Raw genomic sequence first — 16,812 nt, forward strand, 5'->3', positions numbered from 1 at the left:
TTTAGGAGGATTTATTATGAATGTGAGAAAGAGCTTCTTTATTGTGGGCGGGTGATCCAATGGACTAAGGAACGTCAAGCCTTGTCCTCCCAGGAGATTTCTTGGAAAAACTTTTTTGGAATGAGCTCAGTGTGAATATTTTGTTTTGCATGGCGAGTGTTGGTGAGTGGAGAGTCTGGTCATCACAGAACTGTGTGTTAGATCTGATACATTTATAATGAATTATTACATATTGATGTAAAGCAGCCTTCTGTAAACTGTCCTCCCTCAGAAGTACATCCAGCACACTACATAATGTCCTCATAACATTTCCCCCATATGTCTTTCCCTCAAATACCATTCTAATGCATATGCCAAAGATGTTCCTCACTTGTGACATTTCCTTACTTTTCTCATTTTATCAGAAACTCAGAAAGCAATTGTGGGCCAGCAGGAGTTTTAGATGATGCTGGAGTGTTTATTTGGATGCAACTTCCAATTCCTTTGGAAAGCAACCTGGGTGTGCTAGGTTTGAGCAGTGGCTTCGTGGCCCACTAACTGTTGGAATCCTTGATCAGTTCCTTGTCTTTCTTGGCCGTAGTACCCTATTTGTATAATAGAGGTTTGGTCTGATTAATTCACTCAACAAATACATGTGGAACACTGCTATCTGCTAAATTCGTGGAATGCAGTCAAATAAGAGAGTGCCCTGTAACTCAGGGGCTTATAGTTTAGTCGAAAGACAGAGACAAACAAATAAGGGTAATGCAAATTATACTACACACTAAGGGAACACGGAGAAGGGATGGATTAATTCTGCCTGAAGTCAGGAAACAACTCCTTGAAGGAAGTGATGTTTGCCCTTGGTCTTGATGTAGGATGTTTTTAGTGTGTGTGTGTGGGGGGGAGGGGGAGGCAGAAAGAACAGTGTAGTTCTGCTATTCTCTTAAGTCTGTGCTTACTCTTCTATTTTGCATATGTAACCAGAGGCCTGGTGATGGGGGAGTTTTAAACACTCCTCATGAACTTCCTGGTCTCCTGTCTGCTCTTTCCCCATGATGAAGTTATATAGTGGGTACTTATTTCTAGTCACAAATTTGGGTGTGCTTGAAAAGCAATTTTATGCCTTTTTCTATAATTCAGCTTAATTTCTATAATGAATTCCATTCTTCTGGAGAAGGAAACTTAATTTGACTGGAACTGGAGGCTGTCCTTTCCTTAGAGTTTTAGCTAGATTTGGGGTGCACTGGGGGAGCATCTAGCACATGCTCAAGCAGACAGTTGCTGAAATGTCTACACTGCTGCTCAGCTTTGGAGTTTGCTGCTGAATAGTGTTTCTCTCTCTCTCTCTCTCTCTCTCTCTCTCTCTCTCTATATATATATATATATATATTTATATTATATTAATATATATTATATTATATATTTATATTATATTGATATATATTATATATATTATATTATATATAATATAATATAAAAAAATATATATATATATATATATAAAAAAAGGAGAGAGAGACAGACATACAGACAGACTCTGCATGCAAGCAAGCATACCCACTCCTGAAAAATATTTTAAACTCACTCTTGAGGGTTGATTTAGTCAGTTTTTTTGCTGCTGTGACTAAAAGATCTGACCAGAACAATTTTAGGGGTGGACAGTTTATTTGAGGGCTCACGGTTTCATGGGTCTTAGTCCATAGAAGACCAGTTCCATTCTTCAGGGCTCTATATAAGGCAGAACAGAATAATGGAAGAGTGTGGCAGAGGGAAGCAGCTCACATGATGGTCAGAAAGCAGAGAGAGACTCTGCTTGCCAGATACAAATTTATACCCCAAAGCCATGCCCCAAATGCTGTGCTTCCTCCAGCCACAACCCACCTGTCTTCAGTTTCCAATCAATTAATCTCATCAGGCCATCACTTCACTGATTGGATTAAGCTTTTGGGGCCAAATAATTACTACTTTGAACCTTCTTGCATTGTCTCAGATGTGAGCTTTTGAGGGAGACCTCACATCTAAACTATAACAAAAGTGGAGCCCTAATGGTCCAATCACGAGTTGTCTGTTTTTTACTTCAAATAAAATTAGTTAAAAATTTAAAAATGCACCTTATATTACCAGGATGGTTATCTTTGTATAAAGATAATAATACATAGTCACCATTTGACCCAGCCATCCCACTCCTTAGTTTATACCTGAAGGACTTAAAGTCAGCAAAATACAGAGATACATCCACATCAATGTTTATAGCAACTCAATTCACAATAGCTAAACTATGGTACCAACTTAGATTCCCTTCAACAGATGAGTAAAGAAAATGTGGTACATATACACAGTGGAATATTACTCGGCCTTAAAGAAGAATGAAATTATGGCATTTGCTGGTAAATGGATGGAACTAGAGAATATGCTAAGTGAAATAAGCTAGTCCCCAAAAAACAAAGGCTGAATGTTTGCTCTGATCAATGGATGCTGATCCACAGTTAAGGTTGGGGAGGGAAGAACAAAGGAACTTTGGATTGTGCAGATGGGAGTGAGGGGCTGTGGGGATAGAAAGAACAGTAGAATAAGGTAGACATTATTACTCTATACACATGTATGATTACACTTCTGGTGTGATTCTGTACAATGTACAGCCAGAGGAATGAGAAGTTATGTCAAAATGCATTCTACTGTTATGTATAACTAATTAGAACAAGTTAAAAAATTAAATAAACCACTCATGTCCTTGGCAAAAAAAAGGATAATACATGGGTACATATTTTCAATGCAGCTTTTTGCATGGTGAACATTTTTAGAAACTGAAGTAAATAATATGTGAGAACACAATAACAAAAACAAAAAGGAAATTTATCTGTTATAAATTTAGAATCTAAAATTCTCAGTATAACAGGATCCTTTACCATGATTTAGTGTGATTTATCCCAGGGATGCAAGTGTGGTTCAACATATCCAAGTCATTAAATGAGATACACCACAGAAACCGAATGAACAAAGAATAAAAATCATGTTCATCTCAATAAAAAGCATTTGAGAAAATTCAATATCCTTTCATGATACAAACGCCCAACAAATTCGAGAGAAATGCATCTTAACATCATAGAGCCAATGTATGATAAACCCACAGCTAAGTTCATGTACATCACACTTCATCATACGATGAAAAGCTAAAAGCTTTTCCTCTAAGATAAGGAGCAAGACAAGGATGCACAGTCTCACCACTGTTACTCAAATTTGTATTAAGTTTTAGCCAGAGCAATTAAGCAAGGAAAAGAAATGAAAGGCATCCAAGTTGAAAAGGAAAAAGTTAAATTGACCTAGATTGCATTCAACGTGGTCTTATATATAGAAAACTCTACATTCCAAAAAATTCTTATGTGTCAATTATACCTTAATAAAGCCAAATGAAAAAAGAACTAGCTTAAGAAAGTAGAATACATAACACCTCTTTTACTGCTAGAAATAAGTTTTGCATCAATCACATCTCAGAGTAAAACACCACTTTGTAATCAGATCTACCCAAAGAAGTTAACTTTTATCAAGAAAATGATTTGAACTACAAATTTCAACCCATTGTCAGTTCAAAGTATGCTGCTCATGAAAAAGAAAAAAAAACACAAGGATAATTCAAGTTAAAAAATAAAAGTGAAATATTTTGAAAACACCAAAGTAATTGTAAGATACATAAATAGAACACATACCGGATTTAGAAGGATTGTGAGGAAAAGTTCACCTCCTCTGATACTTTTATCCAATTCTTGGGGTCCTCCTGGATATTCTTTGTAGAAAATAGTGTGGGTGAATAACCCACAGGTCTGTCGAGGGAGAACCTGAGAAAAGGGTGTAAAAATGGCACATGGGCATGACTTGATTAAGAAATCCACCGCTATTTTATGACTTTAGAATCTGCAAATGTCAATTCCTATTAAAGGGCCTTGATTGATGAGGTCAAAGTCTTTCAGAGTTGATGTTGGTATAATTTTGTAAATATTAAGGGATACAGAATTTACAGGGCAAATAATTTTCACGTGGTCCTATAACTGTAAAGTCCCACCTGACTTTATGTTAAATGATTGGTTAAAAAAGAAAAGCTGTTTTAGAATTAATTTAAAAATGCGGAGCCTCCAAGGTTGTATTTCTTGTGCAATTAGGCCATTCCTCTCCTTGTTTCTAAAATTTAGTCTTCCATTGCATTCAGGTTCTGGGATTAAAAATAGACAATTGTTATCACCATCACCCACCACATTTTTTTTAACTCTACTCTGAATTTTATTTTACCACAGGAGTAGCCATACCATCTAATGATTATTTCTGGCATATTTTGTGATTAATTCCATTGCAAATCTGAATGTTCAACAGAGAAAACAAATAAGTAATTTTATTCCAGATTTTTATTTTGAAGAGAAAACTACTTATAATCTAATGAAAATTGCACCCAATTGAACAGAGTAGCTATAATTATATTTATTCTTCATTTGATTTTCATAAATCTGATTAAACTCAAGGTAAATGAATGTATATAATATTGGTTCAAGGGAATATTTTCATTTCATAAAACATTGAATGGTTATGCAACCTAATAAAGGAAAAAATGGGTGGCTTCATGGTGATTTTAAATAATATGAGTAATTCCTTTTATTCCTCCTAGATTCCTAGAGATATCTGTGTCACTATTTTTATTATTGACAAGTGTCACTTGAGTCAGCATCTTCTTTAGGTATTCTTTTATCAATTTTCAATAAAATAATTAAAGTTTCATGGTAAATGAATATTGAATACCAGCTCTAGATAGATGAATATGCCTTTTCTTTGATTTTAGATAGTGATTAGGTAGACAGATTGATAGATAGATACATACTTTTGTAACAACAATATGAATAAAGGATTGATACAGTACAAATATTTAAAAGAGAGAACATTTTATAAACTGTTGTTCTGAGTTTGACAACTAGTAATGAGTTATAAGAAATGGAGATAGATCTTTTAAAACAGACCATTTTAGATCCAATTGATTAGTATCTTTTTTTATTACAAGAAGTAATGGTTTTATTCTCATTTACAAGAATGGATATATCATTCTGTATTTGTTCTGTAACATACAAAGTGGAAATACATACCACCCTTTTGGGAGTATCCTAGAAAAAAGAGGACAAAAAGAGAAGTACCCTAAGAGTCAAATTGAGTGGATAAATTTAGCTCTCAGGTGCTATTTTATTCCATTCTTTCTGTTGACAGTGCAGCATTTTGAGAAGAGTTTTCTTGATCTATGGAACCACAGCCTGCCTTTAACTCTCAGTTAAACTACCCAAACAAATAGAATTGAGGAATTACTCAGAAGAAGTTTAGCCTCACTAGACCAAATTTAAATTCTGAAACCTCAGTGGGTAATCTATACAAGACTCATTTCCACTATTTCTAGTTTGTCTTAGACTCGCCAAATTCACTCCACAGCTTAGGAAGGAATCTTATAGCCAAACAACGTATTCGTGTGTGACCCAGTCACCACCATGGTAGGCTGGGAATATCTGAAATTCATGTAAAAGGAGTTTGATTCTGTATCCTTAAAGGTAATGATGATCTGTCTTCAATCCATGAGTAAATCTCAAAACCCTTCAAAGATATACAGTGGTATGTGCTCACCATGATGCTATTGTGAATGAAGCCCTTTCTGTACCGTGCAGGTTTCAAATGTGGATATTCTTCAGTGCTGGTGACCTGAATACCCCAGACCTTCTTCCAAGCCGTATATAGCTGAATATGAACTGGGTAGACCCCTGAGTGATGTGGGGCCACAGCATAACCCATGTTGATCGGTATGCCATGTTCCTGAAAGAAGTCAGAACATCAGGATGGAATGTGATCAATTCAATCAATTAAAAAGCAGATACCTCCTATAGAGAATACACTGAATTTTATGCTGAGTATGAGAAATAAATATAAAATGAACTAGCAAAATGGAATTTATAATCTTTCTGCAGTTTATAATCTCTTGGGACATATGGTGTGTGGATATTCTGAATTTTGAATACAGAAAGTTTTGGGGAAAGATAGGAAGTAAATTTGACTTTTTTTCAGATAAACAGGAATTTTTAAAAAATGTATTATTTGAACAAGTGCCCAAAGGTAGAGGGAAGAACATGTGATTTCTGTGTGTGTGTGTGTGTGTGTGTACAAAACAAGAAAGGTAAGTATGAACCATAAAAGTGATGAACTTTTACAGGTAAACAAAAGGATTTAGAAGTATTTATATTTGCATAATATGAGCATGTACACTTAACATATACTCTATTTTAAGAAGAATCTGGGGACATGAACTATAAGGGAGGAAATGAATCATAGTCATATCTTAGGGAACTATTTCTATGATGCAGATTAGGTGAAGGTGGAAAACAAATCTATATTATGGGTGGTTGGATTATAAGGCAGGTTATTAATGCCATATAATTGCCTGTGATGTTTTGGATACAGAGTGACAAGGAAAAAGAAAGGTTAAGATTTTACTCCTGGTTTTAAGCTTTAGTAAATCAATTTATTTTTATACATCATATACTTCACTACTACCTTGGGTAAACAGTCAACTCTGAAGGAAAACAGGTATAAATTTAAAGCAAGAATATGAGCACACTGTCAAAGAATGGTGCTATAATTTTAGGTACATGAAATAGATCTGCAGTTTTCTAATTTCTACTTCTTTATACCTTTCCCTTTAAATGCTTATCTGCTTTATAAAGACTCCTTGTAGGATTGAATCTCATCAATTGAAGTTATAAATTACAATGCACAGTCATATATGAAGGTTGATTGAATCAATAAACAGAACACAAAAGTGTTGACAATCACCATTTATATTTTCTATTACATGGTACACAGCAAAGAAAAAAAATTCAGTTTGGTATAAAAAACAAGCAGTGAATGGATCACATGTCTACAATACTTAAGTCATATGTCACACTCAGCTCAGAAGATGGGCCCTAAATATTTCACAAGTGTTCATAATTCTTCCTTTCCTGAAATGACCCTCATTGTATAGCCAAATTCACTTCTCTTTCATCAAGACTATGTGTTTTCTAACAACTATTACAATAAATGACTCTGTGGGAAGACTGAATTATGAAATCAATGCTGTAAAATGAGCTGGAGTATTTTGTTAGACACTAGGGAAAACTCATTGTTTGGTGTGTGCAGGAAAAAAAAAAAAGACTTCTTCCAAGAGATTGTATTTACTTATTTATTTTTTTCAGTGCTGAGTATTGGACTCAGGGCCTAATACATGCTAGATAAGCTCTCTACTGCTGAACTATACTTATAGGCCTGGAGCTTTTATCTTCAATATGAGGCAAGGCTGGAAAAAGTCCAGTAATAAAAATACTTGAAAGCTATCAGAGAGGGCAGGTAACTGGTGTAACCCTGACACATCACTGGGGGCCATGTACAGTACTTGAAGAAAGCTTACTTCTCCCTGGTTTGTTCCTCTTGCCCAGTGAAGTATCGCAGTATTTTGAGGATGAGCAAGCATCCAATAACCAAGATGTTGTGAGGCTGTGGCTGCATTACATGTGAGAGAGACACAAATTTCCCCAATCCAGGAACCTAGGCTCAAGGGGGTTCAAATCCCTGTGTCTGGTACATAGAATTTATATGACTATTGTCTGGGAGGTTACTTCTGATTCTTAGGAAAGGAGAAAAATGTGTTATCCTCTTATTACTTTTCCAAGTGATTCATACAGAGAGTTTATAAGTCTCATCCCATAATTTGAAGAATGACAAAACACTTGATGAACGCTAATATCTTTAATAATCACTTTGTTAGTCCTCATTTTCAATCACTATTTATGTTTTATTCCAAATTGGGGGACTGGAATATTAGATAAGTATGTTAGTGCCTAGAAACAAAGAAATGAAAACAATCAGTAAAGGGAATTGAAATATCAAACCACTCTCTCTCTTAAAAAAAAAAAAGATGTTTCATTTTGACAGGTAGTAAAATGAATTGTAGAACTTTTCATGAAAAATCAGAAGGTAAAAAGCAATTGATTTGGTGAGTAGGAAGGAAGGGTCAGTAAAAAGATTTTATTGTACTTATTGATTTCTGGGGGCTCAATGTTATTCTGCTCATAAGGTCATCTTATCACACTGGCAACTGGAGCTCAATCAAAATAGTAAATCACACTAGATAATTATGAGTTTATACTTTTTCAATCTAAATGATAACACAAAGTGAAAAGCAATTCCCCAGTAACTCTTTTCCTGTTATCAAGGGGCTTACTGAACTAGAAAGCTTCATTCTTTACTGTCTGGAAGCTTAAAACCCACTTTATAGAGACCTGGCCAACTAAAAAATGAACCCAACTTCATATTTACACAAGATCACAAAAGTTACAAAATTTGAAAGGCTTTTTAATGTAAATGTAGGAAGCACCCCAAATGCTATAAAACAGATATAAAATTACAGAATGAATAGTTTCAAACGTAGCTTTTATTATTTATTAGAACAATATCTCCTAAAGAATCTAGGAGTTCTACGATGCTATGATATACATACTGGCACAAATATTTACAGGAGATTTTGACTTATTTCTTTTTTCCACTTACATTACATTTCTGTTAATTGGAAAATTATATTATGGTAAACTATATCCTATATAAAAATTACCACCATTTTTCAAAAAGAAGTGCAAATAAAATGCATTTAACACTAAATATCTAATAACAACTATATTACTATATACCACTTTTAAAATCATTCTTACTGATCATGTGTCCTTGTAATTTATTAATATTTATTTAATGTTTTTTACATTTATTTCTCATGTGACCCTCATGATAATTCTCTAAGGAGGACTGGATGTTGCTATAAAGGATGTAAACTGTGTCTCAGAGAAAGCATATGACTTGCTCATATTAACAAGTGTTAGGGCTAGAATTATACCTAAAATTTCTAAATTCAGTCTTTTGCTTTCCCAATAAATTTTCTCCTACTGTGAACAAAAGGAATTGATTTTAATGTACATTTCTGAACTAGAATTTTTATCATTTTTTTTAACTTGGAAAAACCTGCATATCTCAAACTCTTCTGCAACTATCATTTTTAATGCAAACGAGTTTCAGTCAATTAGAAGTATTGTGGCCAGATTTTGGAGGGGAGTAAAGGAGACAGAGGCTATATTCTGTCAGCTCCTGGCTCATGTTGCTGGACAGTGAGATCTCAAAAACAAGAGACTTTTCTAAGTAGTGTTTGGTGCTCTTTTACGGAGTAGCATTGAAGGCCTATTTTTTCAGCCTGAGCTCCTGTGGCAGTCTCAGAAATGATAAATGCCCCAGGGAACTAGTTCTGTATGGCTCTGTGAGTCCTTGCAGCAGTATAGCCTATATTCTGCTCCATCAGCCCTTCCAAAGTTTTTGAAAGCATTTATGTTACTGAATAAAACTTCTCCCTGTTTAAAATAACTTAATGCTATTTTAGCTTAGAAAATGGATTGATAGAGCTGGTCTTTGCCTTTTTCTAATAAGTATGAAAGATTTAAGAGGTTCAAGAAGGATATCTAGTGTTTTGAATTTTAGGAAACAGAGGAAGAGTTTGATAAATACTGCCTAATATTGCTCTAATAAAACTGATTGCTATAAGGCTAATACCTATCTATCTACACACACACACACACACACACACATAAATATGCTTGGTTGTTAAATCTTACATAGTGAACAGACAGTGGATAGGGTATGGTAAGTAAACAGGAGATGGTGATCTATTTAAATAATACACAGCAAACACATTAAAACAATTTAATTCAATTATACTTGAAATAATTACTTTTGAGTTCATGATTTATGTCAAATGCCTTGTTAAGTATTAAGGTTATACTAGACATGGCTTAGATATAAGACACGGCTTTTACCCTAATGAAATTTGAAATCTGGAGACAATTGCACAATCAATTATACAAATGCATCTGAATTCTCAATGAGTTTTGGCTAAAGATCTTTTGATTTTTTAAAAAAATTCTGAGCAGTTTATTCTGAAGTCATAAATAGTGTTCAACCAAATTGACATATAAAGACAAAAGGCATAAAAGTGAACATTGGTAGGTGTACATACCCATTCTCAAAGAAGACATGTTACATATACAGAAAGTAAAAGTACAGCAAAGACAATTGCAAGAATATTTTTCCTATGCTATTGAACAAGGGTAGTTCTATAAAAAGTCCAAAAATTGACCTATATTTTGCCTGCCTGAAATATATCAAATTAAAATGAACATGCAATGTGAATGTTGTACCAAAGAAAATAGAATTAGACTCAAATATTTCAAAGTGTCTATGCAAGAAGTTTTAGGTGTTGTTATGGATTGGATATCAAGTGTCCCCTGAAACTCCTCTGTTAAAGCAGGATTGATCAGAAGTGAACTGATGGGATTGTGAAAGCTGTAAACTGATCAGTCCATCCTACTTGGAAAGGACTACTGTGGTAGGTGGTAACTGTAGTTGGGTGGGGAGTGGCTGGAGAATGTGGGTTACTGGAGGTGTATCCTGTGCCCCACCCTTCCTGCCTGGTTACCAGGAGCTGAACAGTTTTTTTCTGCTGTGCCCTTTGGCATGATGTTCTGCCTCACTTTAGGTCTAGTGCACTGGCTAAGCTGTCTATGGAATGAGATCCAAATAAACTTTTCCTCCTCTGAGTTGTTTTCGTCAAGTATTTTGGTCATAGGGATGCAAAGCTAACAGGTGTGTTCCTGAAAAAGGAACATTTTCAAAAGAACCATTATAATAGGCATGTCATCAGAGGTTAAAACCTTTTTACTCTATCATTTTTAAATGGAGATGCAAATAAAAAATCTAAATATAACTTAAAAATTAGCTTATGAATAAAAACAATTGACTGGTGCATTCTTTTGCATTTGGATTTTTAAACTGATACTATGTAATTCTGGGATAAGCTCTGGACTATACAACTCCAGTAGGAAATTTCTCTCTTACTTTCTCAGACAGGAAATCGTCTTTGTAATGAAAGGAAGAAATGGTGATACATACAAATTCAAAACAAAACAGTGTTGTAAAATGGTAAAATATCATAAAAATAGCAGCATGTAAAATTCAGGACTGTTTGTTTAGTGCAAACATCTAAGACCAAACTATATAACAGTACAAAGCATTTGATTATTAAAATGGATTGTGATTGTTATTTTTAACATGTAGATACTTTGCTAGTGGAAAAAAATAATGTCTTTGACATGAACATTAATGGAAGCTGAAAACCATTTCCAGCTAATATTGACTATTAATGTTAAAGTAGAAAATTTCTATCTAGAGGTCTGTAATTTTAATCTTCTTAGCTATTTTATTAGTAATGAAGTAAATACAATTCAACATCTCAAATTATGTCTAAGAAGTATTTGGTAAGGATGGAATATGGATGATTACCATTTTTGTTTCCGGTGACATAGCTCTAGTGATATGGTTGAACATTCAAGTTTTTGGCCTAATGACATTATTTTGGGGAATTTTTCTCAGACCCGACAATGAACAAATGGAACTTAGATTGAGAGGTAAAGTACTGGTGCTACCAAGAATGATCTTTTCTTATGATTTCCAAATAACAGTTAATAAATATGAACTTTAGAATTTAAAGGTGTTCAAAGCAATAATCTCATAAAATATCGAAAAGACTAAACTACTCCAGATGGTTATTATAGAAAAAAATGAATATCATCAGTTTTTCTTTATTTTAGTATGAGTAGAGTTTTATACATGACTCTGCCAATAAGCAGCTTAAAAATGATAGCATTATGAGATCTTATTATATCTCCCACAAAATTCATATTAAAAGTAAAATCAAATATTTACTAATAATAATCTGAAATCTCAAAAAATAGGGTAAATTATATATATATTATATATATATATATTATTATAATATTGCTGGGAGCCATTAGCCAAGTAGGTATGACAATTTCCTTGCCAGCGTACCCCATGGTGCTGACATTTTGCAGTGACATTGAATGTAGTTGACCTTGCTCAAGGACCAGGGCGGATTAGGGTGTTCCCGGTTTAACATAATCGGGTTTAGGGCGTTCCCAGTTTAGGTTCCAGGTTTAAGGTTTAAGATTATTCCTGCTGGGAATAGGGCGTATCCTGCTGCCTAAGTTCCCCTTGAGTTCTCACGGGATTCAGACAGTATATTTTGGGAGACAGAAGCCCAGTGAAGGTGAATTTGGGAGAGAACGTGGATTTGGGCAGAGAACGTGGATTTCCCCAGAACGTGATTGTAGACGGCTGGTGTGAGTTCGGGAATAAAGAGTTGCTGTTTGAATCTACAAGCTGTGTGGTGGCTCGTGATTGTGTGCCCAGCCAGACTGCGGCATTTGTGCCCAGCCAGACTGCGGCATAATATATATTATATATTATTATATATAAATATATATATATTTATAATAATATATATATAATATATTATATATATATTATAATATATTATTATTATATTATATATTATATATTATATTATATTATTATAATAATATATATTATATATTATTATATATAAATATATATATATTTATAGGTCTAAATGTAAAAATAATTTGAATGGTTGTTTCCAGTTCAATACATATTTGATTTTTTTTTTTTTTTTTGCTATCAGAGGTTTCTGTAATATTTTCTTTTTTATTTTTGTAGCTGAACCACCCCAGGGATTGAACCCAGGTGTGCTTCAACCACATCTCCAGTCCTTTTTATTTTTTATTTTGAGACAGGGTCTTGCTAAGTTGCTTAGGGCCTCACTAAATTGCTTAGACTGGCTTTGAAATCATTATCCTCCTGACTTAGTCTTCTGAGTTGTTGGGATTACAGGTGTGTGCCGTAATGCCTGGCATTAATGTGTTCATAATAACAAACGGGCTGGGAGTAGTTCAGTGGAAAAAAAATGTTGCCTAACATGGAGGAGGCCCTAGGTTTGATTCTCAGCTCTGCAACAATTATCATCATTATCATAACATAATTTACCATCATAAATCTATCCAATTATTCCTTGTTGTGTTCAGATTAAAGTTCAAATTATTTGCCATCACCTTTCAAATCCCAGGAAGTATTTTCTCTTGGGCCCATTCTCTGATTATGGTCTTTTCACTGAGTTTGATCAAATAAATTTAAGCCCACATAGTCTTCTATTAATATTTTTATATTATACTTAGTATATCTCTACTAATAGAACCTAGGGTTTCTGTATAAAAGATTCCTATTTGGGCTGGCGTTGTGGCTCAGTGGTAGCACGCTCGCCTAGAAAGCACAAGGCCCTGGGTTCGATCCTCAGCACCACATAAAAACAAAAAAAGGTATTGTGTCCAACTACAACTAAAAAATAAATATTAAAAAATATTCTTTCCTTTTCATGTTATTGTTACTAGAGTCTATCATATTACATGAAATATAGTAGGTATGTAATAAAATATTTATTAATACTTATCGCAAAAGTATCCTAGATCTTGGATTCTAGAGACAGATTGAATTGTGGCTTCATACTTATTAGTTGTATGACCCTGAGAGATTTTCTGTACTTCAGAATTTTCAGCTGTAAAATGAAGCTGGTGATATTAAGGCATTAAATAATAAGGTATATAAATGAGTTAATATTTGAAATGCTTAAAATAATCTTTCAAGTTATAGGATTTTTTAAGTGTTTGTTTACTCAGAAAAGATATATAGATTATCATATGGAATATATCAACTTTGGTAAATGCAAACACAAGTGCCACACATTTAGCCAAGGACAATGACTAAGGATTGAAGCAGAGAGATTTGCACTAACAGCAAAATATATAGCAACTCCTAAGTCCCACAAATATGGAGCAAAGGTTATGATCAGAAATGATAGTGGTCAATTACCACTATCACCTCTTTCCCCCCTGCCATATAACTTAGTGGCTAAGAAGGCATGGACTACTTCAAAGGATTCTTTTGCTTTCTTGCTTTTAGTTGAGTTTGGTAAATCAAGAATCCTGGTAAAACATCAGAGGGAACAAACAGTGAAGCTGGGACATTTATCCCTCCATGTAAAGTCATCTTGTGTTATCTGACTCCTTCTATAAAAGGTTAAATAAATAAAGCAGCATCCTCTACAAACATACACCACTCTGCATGGTTGTAGCATCTTCCTCCCTGTGCCTTTTCAAGTCTTGGAATTTCCTACCTTCATGGTGATGAACTCCAGGGTGTTACTTGGTTGTTTTCCTATGCCCGAACAACATTTTTAAAAGTTATTTTTTAAAGTCCTCTGCAATCATCCTTGTCATTTCTAATCTTCGGGCATCTGATATACTACAAGTAGTTATTACAAAATTTCTCTTAGATCCTGGGAGCACAGGTTATCACTATAGTGAAACTATATAATGCAAGTAACTTAAAGAAGGAGGATGGATTCTCTTGAAAGATTACTGCTCCAGTGGATTGATTTCAATGACCTAACACCTTGGTGCAGTCATGCATTGCAAGACTCCTTGGGAAAGATAACCAAGTTAATAAATGGGCAAGGCGATCTATGGACATCACATGCAGAAGCAAAACAACAACAACAACAAACAAACAAACAAAAAAACAGGTGAGCATAAGCAGCACCCTGGAGCTGCACTTGGTTGCCATTCACTGTTAGATACTTTTCAGATGATCCAACACAACACAGAGAGCCAGAAATAAACAAGAAGAGTGGGACTGGGAAGGATTGGGTTTACAGGCATATGGGAGTCATTCCCTGGATCTCACACAAATAGCTGGGAAGAAATATGAAGAATGAATTGAAGTGTCTATAGAGGGAAGGGGAAGAGTCAGACAAATGACTTTCTCTATTAATATATTCGAGGAGAAATGACTGATAAAATCAGTCTTTAATATAATTGGTATGGTTTTATATGTCTAATGCTTAGCACAGTGCCCTGTACATTGTTAGCAGTTAATAAATATATTTTTTAAAATAACAAATAAAATATTATTAAATAAATTACAATTTATAGTAAAGAGATTAGGCTTTAAATAGTACCCTGCTGAACTGAAAGTATTGATTTGTTCTCCTAAATATGCACCTTTTAGAGAGGACACTGGTGCTAATGAGTATAGATTTCATTATCTATTTTTCTCTTTAATAAGGACTTGGGATCCATTGTCAACTTTGAAAATGATCCTAGAATCATTGATTTTCCACTGTGTTTGGGGTCTGAAATTGTCTTCTTCTTTTTATAAGTGATAAAAGCAAAGACTATGTGACCCTGGAAATTGGTCAGTCTCAACACTTTCTGGACTAGAGCCTAGTAAATGGTGACAAGTCTCTGGAGGGCTCTGTGTGACAAATGGATATTTCTTTGAAAAAAGAAAGAGCACTGTGATAGTGTTTCTTCTACAGTGTTGAACTTTCTGATCCTAAGTAGAGCTATTTTGGGAAACTGAGACACATCTTTTAATATTCTTGATCCCACTTAAAATGTGGGATTAAGCCACTTTGCGGCTTAAAGGGAAATAAGAGCAAAACTGCACGTGTCTTCATTCGGATTGGATAATAGTTGCCATTTCAGTTAATTTGGCATTTGCATTGCTTTTTGTGTTCAGCATTCTTACTATATCAACAATACAAATGTTCAAGATATTTTGGCTCATTCATTTTCTTTTTTCAACACACATTTACTATGTGCCTGAGATGCACCAGGAACTGTTCCTCTTACTGAGGATATAGCAGTGAATAAAAATGAAAAAATACCTGCCATCAGAGAGTTTACATTTTGTGTTGTGAGATCAACATTGCACAAAATAAGTAGATAAATTAAGAGATGATAGAATCTGTGGAGAAAAGTAATTCAGAGGAAGAGAGAAAAGTGAAGACCATGATTCATGACATTAAATGGGTTATTCAACAAGGTTCTCACAGAGAAGGTAATATTGTGGTCAAGGTCTGAACTTGTAAGTGATTAAGCTAAACAAATGATGTGGGAATGATCCTTTCTGGCACACATGGTATTATAAGTTGAAAGCACACCAACTTATAATATTTCTGGGAAGATAATAATTATTTTTTTTGTGTGTATGTGTGTGTGTGTGTGTGTGTGTGTGTGTGTGTAACAGAGGTGGCAGAAGGAGAAAGAGAGCAAGAGATGATGTCGAGGGGCAGGACTGATGCAAATATCTTTTCAAGATATCCACTGAAGAAGTCTGGGGGAGTATCATTCACACAATTGCTAAATAATACAGCATCCCTGAAGAAATGTGTGCAAAACTTTTAGGTATATAGACAACATTGAATGATGTTGGTATTTACTACAGAGAGATGAAGAACTACTAGAAAGATCTAAGTAAATAGATGATATTACCCAGGGTTTTTCAGGTTACCATGTTGAGAGCTGACTGAAAGAAAATAAGGAGGAAACGGAGTCAGACAGTAGCCCATCTAAACAACCTAGATGAGAGAAAATGATAGCTTAGACCATGTCACTAGTGAGAAGTGATTTTATTTTGGATGTATTTTACAAACATGGAACCAGTAGGATTTTATGATAGATTGAGTATGGTACACGAGGGAAAGTGTGAATTGGAAAGCGGGATTGAGTTTACTAAGTGAGATGGAGAAGTTTAAAAACTGGGTAGGTTTGGGGGTTAAAGACAATAGAACTCATTATATTTGAGATTAGACGTCTAATTGTATATGTCAAGTAAGAAGTTTAATTAACAAGCTTAGAATTCTGAGAGCTCAGTTTGAGACACTGATGAGTTTTCAATATGTGGATTTTACTTAAAGCAACAAGATTCACTGAGATAACAAAAAATTAGTGTGTAAAGAGAGTAAAAAGAGGTATA

The 16,812-nt window shown here is 34.3% G+C and overlaps 1 protein-coding gene across 2 annotated transcripts in view; it reads right to left on the reverse strand.

Moving 5' to 3' along the window:
* The window catches only part of Ndst4 (N-deacetylase and N-sulfotransferase 4), a 267,266-nt gene that overhangs the window by 88,735 nt on the left and 161,719 nt on the right, over positions 1–16,812 (reverse strand). For both annotated transcript variants that reach the window (XM_015484669.2, XM_048813840.1), the window contains exons 5-6: positions 5,626–5,811; positions 3,687–3,815 (exon numbers count right to left, since the gene is read on the reverse strand). In XM_015484669.2, coding sequence (XP_015340155.1) covers positions 3,687–3,815; positions 5,626–5,811 — 315 coding nt within the window. The remainder of the gene's footprint in view (positions 1–3,686; positions 3,816–5,625; positions 5,812–16,812) is intronic.

This window comes from Marmota marmota, unplaced genomic scaffold (assembly GCF_001458135.2).
Source record: "Marmota marmota marmota unplaced genomic scaffold, marMar, whole genome shotgun sequence".
In the NCBI taxonomy this organism is placed as follows: Eukaryota; Metazoa; Chordata; class Mammalia; order Rodentia; family Sciuridae; genus Marmota; species Marmota marmota.